Source organism: Porites lutea, chromosome 2, assembly GCF_958299795.1.
Source record: "Porites lutea chromosome 2, jaPorLute2.1, whole genome shotgun sequence".
In the NCBI taxonomy this organism is placed as follows: Eukaryota; Metazoa; Cnidaria; class Anthozoa; order Scleractinia; family Poritidae; genus Porites; species Porites lutea.
In genome coordinates this window covers 56,620,423-56,634,608 of record NC_133202.1, presented here as the reverse complement: position 1 = coordinate 56,634,608, position 14,186 = coordinate 56,620,423, and the positions used below count along the sequence as shown (strand labels likewise).

General features: G+C 38.0%; 1 protein-coding gene across 2 annotated transcripts in view; it reads left to right on the top strand.

Annotated features, from left to right (window-relative positions):
* LOC140929145 (ATP-dependent DNA helicase DDX31-like) overlaps positions 1 to 13,963 on the top strand; it is a 26,745-nt gene extending 12,782 nt beyond the window's left edge. Inside the window, exons 6-26 of one of the 2 annotated variants that reach the window (XM_073379018.1) lie at positions 1,585 to 1,628; positions 2,008 to 2,078; positions 2,383 to 2,447; positions 2,706 to 2,750; positions 3,692 to 3,733; positions 4,095 to 4,159; positions 4,684 to 4,744; positions 5,124 to 5,182; positions 5,435 to 5,550; positions 6,005 to 6,114; positions 6,757 to 6,876; positions 7,642 to 7,738; positions 8,084 to 8,130; positions 9,162 to 9,221; positions 10,160 to 10,210; positions 10,530 to 10,631; positions 11,166 to 11,203; positions 11,688 to 11,766; positions 12,044 to 12,146; positions 12,569 to 12,737; positions 13,193 to 13,963. In XM_073379018.1, coding sequence (XP_073235119.1) covers positions 1,585 to 1,628; positions 2,008 to 2,078; positions 2,383 to 2,447; positions 2,706 to 2,750; positions 3,692 to 3,733; positions 4,095 to 4,159; positions 4,684 to 4,744; positions 5,124 to 5,182; positions 5,435 to 5,550; positions 6,005 to 6,114; positions 6,757 to 6,876; positions 7,642 to 7,738; positions 8,084 to 8,130; positions 9,162 to 9,221; positions 10,160 to 10,210; positions 10,530 to 10,631; positions 11,166 to 11,203; positions 11,688 to 11,766; positions 12,044 to 12,146; positions 12,569 to 12,737; positions 13,193 to 13,301 — 1,653 coding nt within the window. In that variant the 3' untranslated portion in view covers positions 13,302 to 13,963. Of the gene's footprint in view, positions 1 to 1,584; positions 1,629 to 2,007; positions 2,079 to 2,382; positions 2,448 to 2,705; positions 2,751 to 3,691; positions 3,734 to 4,094; positions 4,160 to 4,683; positions 4,745 to 5,123; positions 5,183 to 5,434; positions 5,551 to 6,004; positions 6,115 to 6,756; positions 6,877 to 7,641; positions 7,739 to 8,068; positions 8,131 to 9,161; positions 9,222 to 10,159; positions 10,211 to 10,529; positions 10,632 to 11,165; positions 11,204 to 11,687; positions 11,767 to 12,043; positions 12,147 to 12,568; positions 12,738 to 13,192 lie in introns of both variants that reach the window. The other variant, XM_073379017.1, reaches the window with a different exon arrangement.
* The last annotated feature ends 223 nt before the right edge of the window (positions 13,964 to 14,186 follow it).

Here is a 14,186-nt window from a genome sequence, read left to right as displayed (position 1 = left end):
GCATAATTCACCATAACCAGTTACTGATGACCAAATTTGGAAGAATTTTGTGTTTAACGAGGAAATGACATCAAAAATGCAGCCTTCTACAGGTTATTGCACCATTAACCGAGAAGACCTGGGGATGAAATTGAATTGTTTTCGTTGTAAAAACTAAAATGGCGGACACTTCACTCGTTTCAAGAGTAAAACTACAGCTGGAACTAGGCGAAATAATGGCTAAAAACATAGCAAAAACAGCAAGAAGACAACTAGAAGGGCGAGATCTGCTCTGTCGAGAATCTTTGAGGAGCTGGACAAACCTAAACATAAACTATCGAAGATAAACTTAACTTCGATGCAGGTAAGTTAAGCTTGTTTTAGCTATGTTTTTAAACTAGGAATTATTATTTTGAATGAATAATAAAACAGTTATTGAATTCGGCTTTCGCATCATATGAAGAATTATGGAGATCTTGGAGGGTGTTATCTGCCTCGGCCTAAAGCCTTGACGGATAACACCCTCCTCGATTTCCATAATTCTTCATTCTTCACTTTCCTCATTCATTAATAATATTGTTAATTATTGCAGAAAGTGCATACATGTATTATATAATGACTAAAGCAATCACATGTGCTTTTTTATTTTTGGCTCATACAAACATTTAAGGCAAGGAATAAAGCCTAATCTTGAGCTTTTCTGGTCTTTCATTTCGAATTTAGCCCATTTTTCTTAAAATTCAAATGTTTTTTTTTTCAAAGTATGGGTTTTGTTTTTGTCCTCCATGTATTTAATTACTGACAAAGATTATTCTGTCATTACAATGCTAACAGCAAGTAGTTAACAATTATTGGACGAGCTTGAGCATCACGATATTTTGTGATAACAGAGTTCAATAATAATTGTTTTATGATTCGATCACCAAGTTTGTTTTTTCATAAATATCCTTGGGAAGGCAAGCGATCTGCCATTTTCACGCTTGACCGATTGCAAGAAGGAGAAAAGCATGGTTTCCTTTACACATGAGCAGAATATTATTTGCAGCCAAACACTGTTGGACGGCATTGCACATGAGCAGACCATTATTTGTAGGCAGTTATTTGCAGGTCACATGGTGGGCTGTCGGCCGGTGAAAAGAAAGAAAAATTTGCTTAGAATGGTAATTAATTTTGATGGTATGTACCTGTAAGCCATTTCCACATCATGATGTACGTCAATTTGTGCTTTTTAACAGGGGAGAGGGGTTCCAATGATATTGAGGGGAGGAAGGTGGGTACTGCAAATAGAGGGTCTCCACATGAGATTTTTGATTTCCAGAGGTTGGCATCTCTGTGATAGGCAGCTACACATTTCATCCTGTGGACACTAATGGAGTCATCAAATTTGTACATACAGCTTGTAAAATGTTTAATATTCTTTTCTGCATCCATATCAGTGATGCAGGGCAAGGTAGCTTGTGTCAGATCAAATTACTACTGTAAGTTCTGAAGGTAGCTAATAATACTTATACCCCTTAACATGATGGAGCAACTTTGATTGATAATAATTTACTATTATGAAAGCAAATGTATTTTGTTTAATGCTTATACTGTTATCCTCAAAAGGTATCCAATCTTGAAAGTAACTTAAAGTTGACTACCATGACCAGGTATTTGTTCAATGTTGGTTAAGACAAGCTTGATGAACAGATAGTAAAGTACAATGTTTGATTATTTACATGTGATTGGTGCCCAAAAAGAAACACTGAGAAGTTGTAGTTTAATGACTTTCCTTGCAATAGATGAATAAGATAATTATCATGTTGGCTCATATTTATTCAGCAATAATAATAAAAAATTAATCATTCAGTACACTTTAGTCTAATTATAATTAATATATGAAGGAGTATGGCAAAATTAAGGCTTGGTGCTTTGTGTACATCAATCTTGTTTAGATCTTTCTTTGTTTGATATGCTTGCGACATTTTACTGAACATACATGTGACGACGCCTTTCTCACTAATAATGATAACTGTTTCTTTTTTGCAGTGTACAAAAGGCAGTTATTCCTTCCTTGCTGGAAGGCAGAGATGTGTTTGTGAAGTCCAAGACTGGTACAGGTGCAGTACTGTACATTGTTTTAAATTTTTGCATGTATCATGGTTGTGAGGAAAATTTCTAGTGGAAGGAAAGAAAAATAAGTAGGTGGCTATAGATTAGATCAGATGGTGTGGAAGATATGATGAAAGTGGGGTTGCTAACTTGCTCCCAACTACATTTTATTAGGGTATCTGGGGACAATTTATAGCGAGCCCTTCAATTACTGTTGTTGGTTATGGTTTAGTATCCCTTACAATACATATTATACTAACTTCTTACATGAATTTTTTTTACTCTTTTTGATACTTTTTTGTTTTCTTATAGGAAAAACTCTTTCATATGCGGTGCCAGTAATACATTCCCTTCAGAATATAAAACCAAAAATAACTGTGAGTGAATGTGCATGTTTAAACAATGTAACTTTGCCCTTCTTCAAATGTATTACCTTTGTTCACTTGTTAATAGAAGAAGCTTACAGTAAAAGCTTACAGTAAAACCTTTGTCAATCATACTCTCTGTAACTTACATGTAATACTACTTTTTGTGTTTAATTAGCCAGTAACTTAGGTTTTTGTTGGCAGTGAAACACGATTGTGTTTAGTAGTCTGTTTTTATTGTGATGAATGTATCATTTTTTCCTCATTTAGAGAAATGATGGGCCTTATGCCATAATTCTGGTTCCAACAAGAGAGGTAAATATTTCATATTTTTTTCCTGACACTTTATTTTTCAAGTTCAGGTTTCAGCCCAATCTATCGAACTAGTGTGCGTGAGGGGTATACGACGAAGAGAAAGTAGGAAAACTTGAGCAGACAGGAACCTGTTCACAGGTTATATCAGTTTAGTTTCTTCTTAATTTTCTCATGCATCTAAGCATTTTTACGGTGTAAAAGAAGTGTTGCGCTGCACTTGCAATCAAAGTTTGGCAAGATCGAGAATACTTCAGCAAGTTTGGTGGCGGTCACAAAAACGGTTGTATATCTTGGCTTTGAAACGTTTGCTTATTGCACTGAAAAATGTGAACAATTGTAATTACAATATTGGAAAAATTAACAATAACAAGAAACTGAAAAGTGTATGGTAAAATCACTTCTCTTAATCAACCATCTCATGATCCAAAACACCAAAATTCTCCCTGCAGTCAAATCTGTCCTTCTAATCAGAACCTCTCGTAAATGCGATAAGCGACTGTGTCCAATTTTTGGCCTGACAGTTGTATTTAGGTTTTCCAATGTTTTTAACCTCTTGTAAGCGACCACTTGGAGTGGTGTTTGTTCGCGTTTTGTACTACACCGCTCATAGTATTAGAAGAACATACAGTGACAAGATGAAACTACAAGTATACGTACAACTTAAAACTTGCCTGCAGTAAATCATCTTCCAAAAAGTAGGTGTTCTGCCACCGTTCTGCCGGGACCTCTTTACGGAAGAGTAGAGACCTGACCCCGTGGCTCGATTCTCGTTATAGTGATCACCTCCCGTAAGCGACCACTAAGTCTTCACATTTTGGGTGGTCGCTTATGGGAGGTTTGACTGAGTGTTTTATTGTATCTTTTATTGTATCTTTTATTGTATCTTTTATCGATTTACAGTTCATACTTTGCTAACAGTGTATAATAACATTCTTTTTAAGCTGGCCATACAAAGCTTTGATGCATTACAAAAACTGGTTAAGGTACATTACTCTATACTGATTACAGTATAATGTTAAGTATAGTTGACCAGTTAAAGAAAAATGAATGTTTCGAACTTGCTTTTCAAGCTTAAACCTTGTGTGATCCTTGTCTGTTAGCGAGTATAAAATTTTATGACTAGCTAGCTAAATATACTTGAACAAGTAATAATATTTTGTTCCCTTTTAGCACAGTAAAGCACATAAAAGCATAATATCTAGGAATATCTTTGCGCACACTTGTGCACAGTTGTGCATATGGGAAAGTTGCTCACTTTTCTTGAACAAGTTGTTACAAAAGGTGGATGACACACGAGGGTGCTCTAATGTTTGAGTAATGCATGATGTTTCTTGTTTTCCGCAGCCTTTTCAGTGGGTTGTGCCAGGAATTGTCACTGGAGGAGAAAAAAGGAAATCTGAGAAAGCTCGGTAATTTGAAACTCTATTTTAGAAAATGGAATGCCGTTGACGCACATAACAAAGTTGTTCACACGAAACCCTTACGTAAAACGGCATAGAAGTTTCCAGTTGAATTGTGACGCATCTGATTTTGAGACAGGAGTTGTCAGAGTGACTTAGATTCCGCCCAGCGCAGATTGTTACTAATAACAAAGAAACAGGATCACGGAAAAGCAATTCTCAAATAGCTTTAATTTCTTAATTTTGTTTGTAAGATATTATTTTAAATCAATGGACCCACAGGGATTTGTTATTGCGTCACTTTTATTAGTCAAGGTTTTAGTGTACAAATGACCCACTTACAGTGTAGCAGACCCTGCATGAAAAATATGGGGCATGACTTGAAACAGGTCAGGCTTGCGCCCCCATTTTCCCTGTCGCGTGCAACTGAGGCTGTTTGGACTCAATCTTTTCGAGTAAAAGTGTAGCCCTGCCATAAATTTTTTATTAAGCTCATTTTTTTGTTATTTTGTTGATGTTGTTGTTTTTTTCAGAATAAGAAAAGGTATAAACGTTCTTGTTGCAACTCCAGGAAGACTCCTCGATCACATTGAGGTACATCACTATCGTTCTTATTGATTGTTTCATGATTTAAAGCCGTTTCTTGTCTTAGCTCACGAATGAAATATCGTCCGATAAATTCTTTGTGAGTGTTACAGGTGTATCCGGAACATACCTTTGTTGCGGAGGGTAAGTCGAAAGAGAGAAGGACCAAACGTAGTACAATCAAATTAACTTCCCGGTCGGCTCACGCTCTAACACAGACTGTACCCCTCACACTGTATTGTAAGGATTTCCTTTGGTGTCCATATGAATTAGTTTGACTCAACAAACACCTGCATCATTATTACGAAATGATTAAGACTTGTGTCTATGTTTTTTCTTCCTGCCTGCCTTATAATGAAGATGTACATTGTATTCTCTAATCGTTTAGAAAACTAGGAGTTTGGAATTAAAGAGACTTCGCTGGATAGTCCTTGATGAGGCTGACAGGTATTGATCAAGAACTAACGTTGAATGCGCCACTCCAAAAGAAACTAATTGACGAACTGGATGTCCTTTTCTTACTTTATGTTCCATTGTGTAGTCTTGCTTGCAATTTACCGCTTTCTTTTTTTTCTTCCGTAAATTGCTTTACTCTGAACGAATGTTGTAATATATATTTTTTCTTTTCACTGTGCATTACCAGTTTTGCTGAGTTCTGTGGTTGACTGAGAATGTAACTTTTGGCCGTATAATTTACAGGTTGTTGGACTTAGGCTTTGAGAAGGACGTATCGTCTATTCTATCTGCTGTCAAGAAGGCTCTGTTTGCTGGTGTCAAATGTCAAACCGTTCTGCTTTCTGCTACACTTGGTGAAGGTAAACGAGCTGTACAATAGTTGTCAGTTCTATACTGGGTATCTATTTCATTCTGGTCAGTGATAATGTTTTTAAAGAAGGAGGTATCTTAGGAGTAAGACTGAAGTCAATAAAAAGACGATCAACAAGCTGCCAAACATAACTTCTATAAGAATGAAGCTTGAAGGTGTACCAACAAATGATAGAGAGATTAAGCATCGCGTTTACGGCAAACGGCAAACGTGAGATTCATATTAATAAATTTTTAAAATAGGAAATGAGCAAATAAAAAACAGCTAAAACCAATGGAACTGGCGTGAGTCTACCGATTTCCGTGTAGTTATAATGAACAGTAAACGGCAAGTAAAGGGAGAACTTGGTCACGTGTACAAACTCACGTTTTTCTTTTACCGTAAACGTGACTCTTAATCTCCTTATTGATTTTGGCCATACTGAATTTATATTTTTCCCAAAGCCGTGGAGAGATTGGCAGGTATCAGCCTTCATGAGCCACTATTTATTGACATCACAGCAGATCAGATCCTGACAGGCGACGACTGTAAAGCACAAACGGAGCCGGTACAGGTTAGCAAGTGCGGCTGTAAAATTTATGTAATTTATTTATTTTATTTATTTAATCACTTTCACCATGATTAAAATACTAAAAAAGACTAGGAGAAAAAAATACATTCGAAGAAGACACAAAAACGAGGGACGAAGGTGCGGGACACACAACAGAGCGAGGCTCCCAATTAAGTGTGCACTTAAATTTTTTTTTTGGCTTAAGTTTACTGGTTTCTGCGGATTGATAATAAAGACTTGCTACCGGAAAGGAAGAGAAGATGGAAAAAAATTACTCTCGTCATAAATGTATAGCCGTCGGCTCAAAATTAGAGATAATTTGAAATACAAAGAAACTACTCAGACTGTCTCCTCTCTATGATATTTTGTCCAGGGCCCAATTGCTCGAAGCATGGTTAACGTTCACCAGCGTTTAATACCTTGACAACGTATTGGTTTTGATACTGCTTAACCAATGGTTAAAGCTAACCATGCTTTTAGCAACTCAGCCCAGTTCTCTTATGTTTAAATTGTTGTATAATTATTTGCACTTCCTTAGGGATTTTCCTTATTCGCATTTCTTTTAGCACTCACTGCCTCTTGTTGTGCATTGCCGCCCAAGCCATCTAAATCACTCTTCCACTTTGCTGCTGATTGCTATTCTAGGTTTCAAGGGATGTAAGTTATACCACTCCACAGCAGTTGAAACAGTTCTTTATGATTGTCCCAAGCAAGTTACGTTTGGTCACATTGGCAGCATTTTTACTTTGGAAAAACCAGCCACAGGTAGTGAAATTAGGCGAATCTTTGTTTACACTTTTTGCCTCATAATCGCTAATAAAATAAAAAGTTAAACTCTGAATATTGAAAGAGCATAACAGTTTCAGTTATCTCTGAAAATTTGAACCCAAAACACCGAATGGTTTCGGAGAAATTCTCTTCTAAAAACTCGAAATTTTACAGACAATGTGTGGTTCATTAACTTTTATGCCACCTGGCAATTTCGCAGTTTTTGATGGATGATATTTCTTTCAATATTGCTTGCAAAGAGCTGAAAATTGCACAAATTGCTCAACTTAATCAGCTCTTTCAACTTTTGCATTTAGTTCATATAACAGCCATGGCTTTTCTGAGTTAAGTCGTATGGTAATGAGGAAAAAAGTAAACAATGACGTCAAAAAAGATTCGCCTATAGCCTAGTTCCACCCCTGGTACTGCCCTAGGGAGGAAGGGAGGTATCCTTCTTGTCGTGCACACATTTAAGTTGTAGATGAAAGGATAAAACCCTTGTATGTAACCCCGCTAGCCACCGGTGTGCCGGGGTTGACAACCTCAGCGGATCGTCATTTCTTTCTTTTTTTCTTAAATAACAAGCACCAGAGTGACTTGGACTCGCTGCTAACTGAATTTACTCACCTCTTCAAACGATCTTGGTCTTAGTTTCTTGAGGTGTGTATTTGCAGTGTTGCAACACTTTATGGAGGAGGGCCCAGGTGTTATAGCAAAGTAAGTGAATACATTCTGTCTTACGCAATGTTTATCTTTCTTTAGGTTTCACCGGCCGCCAAAGTGATAGTTTTTATGTCAAGTCGCGACTCTGTTGATTTCCACTTTGACTTATTCAAAGACTGTCTTTGTTCACATTCAAGTAAGTTTTTTCTTTCTCAGTTTGATCTTATGTTAGTATGCGACGCAAGTTTTTTTTAGGATGGATGTTAAGAGTTGCTGTGTGCTCATTTTTTTATAACGTTGATCTGTCTGTGGCTGGATGATGGGTGGAGGGAACAATAAAAAAAAAAGAAGAAGAAGAAGAAAAGGAAAAGGACTGGCAAGCATTTTGTTATGCTATGAGGAGTAACGCAGTGCAACTTTTGACGTCAGGTGGTGTGGGTACTTTCACCAATTTTCAATCCTATATTCTTACCCCACCCCCACCCCAAGACACCACAGTGTTTGTTTGTTTGTTTTTTAACTGCAGCTTATTGTTTCTCAGAGACACCACTGACCTTTCTTAAGCTTCATGGAAGTATGTCTCAGATGGTAAGCATCGACCGGCACTTCATTCCATTTGGTTCAGAAAACGAAAGATAGACTACTTTAAGGTGGCTCGACTGGATTTTTTGGGGTTGATACCTCCCCAGTTTGAGCATTAACTACGTCGGCATGAGTAAAGATATGGAAAAACGGTTACCACAGCTGTATTATATAAAGATGAAAATTTCTTATGATCTGGGTTTTATTGTAATCAGAGTCGCCATGGCAACGTAATGACGCCATTACGTTTTTCATTTATCTTTGTGTTTCTCTGTACCAGGAGTTTTTTGAAGAAATCGCTTAAGGGAGTATGTACCTGCCATACTAAATGCTAAATGTGCACGTGTATATGAAACTTGAAAAAAGTGCCAGTGAATAATGAGGACGCTCACTTGTAAACACAAAATCTGCCGCGTTCCCAAAACTTATCATTTTCTTAAAATATCAGCGAATTGTGTGGCTAGCATGCTATTTCACTGTTTTTATGATTCTTAAAACTGCATTTCAAAATATTTCGAAAACGCTGTCATAGAATTTGTTCAAACTTTGCTATAATGGAGGCAATTATGGCAGGTACATACTTCCTTAAGCGATTTCTTCAAAAAACTCCTGGTACAGAGAAACACAAAGATAAATGAAAAACGTAATGGCGTCATTACGTTGCCATGGCGACTCTGATTACAATAAAACCCAGATCATAAGAAATTTTCATCTTTATATAATACAGCTGTGGTAACCGTTTTTCCATATCTTTACTCATGCCGACGTAGTTGATGCTCAAACTGGGGAGGTATCAACCCCAAAAAATCCAGTCGAGCCACCTTAAGTACATAAACTTGTGATGTAAAATCATGAGATAAAAACTTCTGTGGTCATTGTGACGAAGTAGTACTTACACTTGACAAGAGGATCGAAGTCATGAGAAATGAAGTTTTCTCTGTGTTCTCGGCATATAGTACGTGAGAGGGTCAAAACAAAGCTTACAGGAAAATGGTAATTTAAGGTGAATATACCAATAACTTTCCTTCTCCTGATAGGAAAGGACAGCCATGTTCAAGAGCTTTAGTGACGCTGAAAGTGGCATTTTATTTTGTACGGTAAGTTATTATAAGCTTTTTTGTGTCTACTTACCATTCAATATTTTCTACCCGCTTGTCTTTCTTCTGGCCCCTCAGAGTCAATACCAATCCAAGCGTGCTAGTCCATGATTCAGCGATTTATTCTGTGCCTTATATATCTTATGTGGACCTTAAAGGTCAGAAGTGCTCCTTGTGCAACATTGTAAGACCTATTGCACTTGATAATATTGCTTACATATCCTCTCTGGGCCTGAAGTTAAATACAGCATTGCGTGGAATCTCATGCAGTATCCTTTGTTCACTCCTGAAGTCGATTAATGTGTTGCGGTACGCGGCATTATACGTGGTTCACGAGAAACTGTTTAACCCTTTCTGAAACTGATCCACTTCACACAGCCTTCAGGGGCACCCAACGACTGTTTTCTGTAAAATATCTGTGAGAAGCAAATATTGCCTAGAATTTTCTTTTCCTTTATGACGGCTAAAAACTTCTACATTTTCCGAAGTTTAATTTTTCACATTTTACTACCCAGGTTACACTCTTTTTCGTAGGAAAAGGAAACTTAAAATTTTCGTTTTCTAAAATGTGATGGAGACTGAGGAATCCGGAAAATTCTCACTTTCGTATAACGGTTAATTGCACCTAAAATTTTCGGGAAAATAATACTGAAGCCCTTGTAATTTCGAAAAGACTCAAGTTCCCCTAGGATGACCGAATAGACACAAATTATGTAACGCCGCTTACATTACATTTCTGGAGAATTTAAAGTACTCTGAATAGCCTAGAAAGTGTTTGAATTTTTCTTTGTATTCGGACCGGACGTGAAAGCCTTATGACATTTCAAACATATCGCGCGAGGTTGAACACAAGAACCGGAATATTAGTCCCAGTTTATTTGTAGTTTCTTAATGGCGCCTTTTTTTTCAGTAGATTATTTTAATATTTTATATTGCAGGATGTAGCTGCAAGAGGACTGGATTTACCTCATGTTAATTGGATAATCCAGGTAAACTAATCATCATCATTATTTTTCTTTCAAAAATATTCTTCGAAGTAGAAATATCCTGTTTCGCTACCGGTAGATTAAATATTTGGAATGCAAGTTTTCTTGCGTTTTTTACCCTTACAGGAGGCATAACTGTTTACAAACATTGTTTTTGTGATTTAAATTTGTAACGAGTGAAATTAAAGAATCTTTTGTTTTGAAGAACCAATGCGCTTTTGCTTGGCACATAAACGTCAGCTTGAGTACTGCTACAGTCCAGTTTTTTTAATAAGAGTGATTTACATCAAGTTGCCTCCACATTTTTTTGTATATAATGTAGTACAACACTCCAGGAAACCCAGCCGATTATGTTCACAGAGTTGGTCGCACAGCAAGAATCGGACTGAAGGGGAATGCCTTGCTCTTTTTATCTCCTGCTGAAGTAAGTTTAAATGAATCCTGTTCTTACCAATATGTCGGTTGCGTCTATATATGATAAACCCCAAAGCCAGAGAGAGCTGATCCTGTTTATCTTGTTCGGTGTATTTTGTCGATGAATAGCCACTAATTTTTCCAAATTTTCCACTTCCAGTTATTTGCCTTTTTGTTACACTGTTATCTTTGACTTTGTTGTCAATCCATAGTGTTATTGTCCTTGTGGAAAAATGTCGTGCTTGTCTTCCTCATAAATGCAAACGTAGAAGTTTCTTTTTTGGTACTGAATTGTGGGGTTGAGCCGGTACATTTAGCTGTCGGTAAGAGATTTTCAATGTACAGTCGACTCTCTCTTAACGGACACCTCTGTAAAACGAACACTTAGAGTTGGTCCCTGCCTTTCTTTACTCCCTTTATTTGACTCTCTATAAGACGGACACCTCTCTAAGACGGAGACTTAGACAAAGGTATCCGTGTTAGAGAGAGTTGACTGTACTCATTCCCTTTATTGTTTGCTTTTTTTCTTATGATTTGTCCTCAGGTGGGGTACTTAGAAACACTAAAGAAGCATGGAATCAGGTTTGTAAATAGCCTCTAGCAAGCCCTCCTTTTATGGCGAGCGAAGCAAGCCGCGAGGGGCGGCGGAAAGAAGAACTCTCCCTTTCTTTACACGCCCAGCCTCGCACTCGCGTCTCCTTTCGTGTGCTGCTCTCGCGTGACTTCTCGCGACTCCCCCAAATGAAGAGCTTGCTCGCAGGCTAGTTTCTAAATAAACAGCGTCTTTATCCGGAAGTTCTGTCAAGGGATGTCTGTGGCAGATGAATGGGCTCTTTTGTTCACATTTTAGCCCAGCGGTTTAACTAAATGACTTTTAGACTATTTGGCGGTAGCCTTGTCAATAAAAAACGCTCCTCTTTCCCCCGCTACAGTTTTTTCGCGCCTCCAGATGGAATGAACATCTTGTTCAGTTTAGTTTCGTTGTTTGCCTCTCTTAGCCCGCATTATTTCCAATTTGTGGTTTTCAATAATCACTCAACTTTATAATAACGATGTCTCATTGCAGCCCTGACGAGTTATTTGTTAACGAAGTGCTCAAAACCCTGGTTGTGTCTCACCATGTTTCGTCAGGGAGGAAAACCAAGGTAAGTAATTCAGTGACGTGAGTAGTATTTGGCTGGTGGCCACTATACCTCTTATGTATGTATCATATTGAACTGTATGACTTTAACCTATGAAATGTTTAAAAACCAGTTCATGTATTGATGAGAAATAGAGTTGAAGGCATGTATCATAACAAGCAGTTTAACACTGATACTTACAAGAACTGTTCCTCGTCGGTTTCCCATTCGCCACGTTATAGGCACAGTATAACTGGAGGTTTTAAACCACTCACGTTAACATCATTGTCTTGTTCTGTAGAATGTTTTGGACCACAACGCGCAGGAGTCAGCCACAAATTTGCAGAATTCTTTTGAGGATTACGTTCTTTCCGAGCCGCGTCATTTGAAAGCAGCAAAGACTGGTAGGTTTTTATGCCGCTTGTTTTGAAGTAAGGCCACGTTTGCGCGAGAGTTCTTGAATTGAGAAAGTTTGTTTTTTTCTCACTTTTTTAGGCCGGTGACACATACATCTACTTGTCCCCGATCTTACAATTTCAGTTGTAATTTTTTTTAAACGTGAAGAGGATAAAGAAAGCACCAATGGTTTGGCTACTTTTGTCTTTCTTTTCAGTATTTGTCGTCACTTTGCGGGATGCCTAAGATACCAACTCTGAACATTCAACGCTTCATTTGCCGCTCATAAATTTTATTCGGCAAAATTTATTCAGTCGTGGAAATCCGGCAATGCCGCAGTGTAGGAAAAATGATTCGATAATTGGTGATCAGAATTAAACCAGAGAAATGGAAGTTCCGACCTGTTGAATATTTCTGTTGACTTTTTCAGCATATCAGTCATTTGTACGAGCCTACGCAACTTATCCCAGCAATCTGAAGCACATTTTTCATATCAAGAACTTGCACTTGGGACATGTGGCCAAAAGTTTCGCTCTGAGGGAGGCCCCGAAAGAAATGTTCCAATCAACCAAGAAGCACAAGAACCAGAAAAGGAAAAGGTTAGGTTATAATTTAACTGGGAGGACAGTGATTATGAGAAGAGAATTATGTTGGTATAAATCTGTTTAGTATAGCTCTCACTGCGTGACAACCAGGCGAGACTTTCTGATGCGATGTTTTAAGAAGGACGAAAGCATTCTTTCTGAACTTGGTTCGGTGCATAAGAATTTATTTTGTGGCCGACAAGTTGAGCGAGTCATGTTACTTTAACTCGACGCCTCAGAAAGACGTGAAAGAGTGACTGTTAGACCACATGCTTGTTATCAAATTAGGCAAGCGGGTTGATATTGGTTTAATTTTTTATTTTTCTCTATATTTTTTTATTTATTATGATTGACAACAGTTCTTACTTTGATAATCCACTCAATTTCTTCCCTTTGTCATTAAGTGCCTTTTCACAAAACTTCTTTATGCTGCCTTATATGGCGATCAACTGTTTTATTTTGTGTCTTAGGGATCGTGATAAAAAGACAAGTGACAACAAGCTGATGCTTGAGTACTCATCAGATCGCAGTGACCTACAGGGTCCTTTGCCCAAGAAACGAAAGAAGAAAACAAAATAGATAGGGCTATAGCGCATTTTTTTAAACTAACTAGTGCATTGGCCTACTACAGTGGAAGCTGGACGGACGATGGAGCATCGCCAGGGTGCTCGAACGTGAGGGGTGCACTTCCTCACGTTCTGCGCCCATCGTGCGTTTCACGCGAGTCATATGTTCTCACTCTTCCTTTTACACACCACGCAAACCACTAACACATTGATTTTTCTGTTGTACGATACATAACCGATACAAACACGAGGGCGCAATTCTTACGCGCTATGCGCCCTCTCTGCTGTTCACGCGAGTAGAATTCCCCTCCTGTTGACTATTGTAAGAGCTCCAGGTTTTGGAAGATCATGATAGATGACTATAAAATAATTTGAGGTGTGCATCTGTGTTTCTAATAATTTGGGAAAATAATATTAAACTTGTACAGTTCTTATCTTGGTCAGATAATCAAATGGGCTTCCCTTTAAGATTTCTTAACACTCAATTGCTTGACTCGAATGCGTCAAAGAAGTTGACAAAAAAGCAATAGCGAACTTCACATTTGCAAGTTCCACCGAAACGAAACACGACTACTGTATGCGACTGAGAAATATGTTCAGATAAAACGTTATTTTGAAAGTTAGTAGGTTACAATGTAAAAGCAGAAACTCCATAAACTTAAGAAATTCTTTGCAGATTTTTGCATACTGTCACTTATAGCATGCCCTGCGAGCAGTGGTTTCTCCAAGTCGGACGCAACGCTACTGCGAGCCAAACTGCGAGCAACCGTCTGCTTCTTTGACATTCTCGACCCCAGTGCTTACGGGTTTGGGAATGCACGCGTAAGCTCTGGGAAACTCTGCACCAGAGTAGCCAAAATCTGGCTATTTGGGTCTCACAGCGCATGCTCTTTTATCC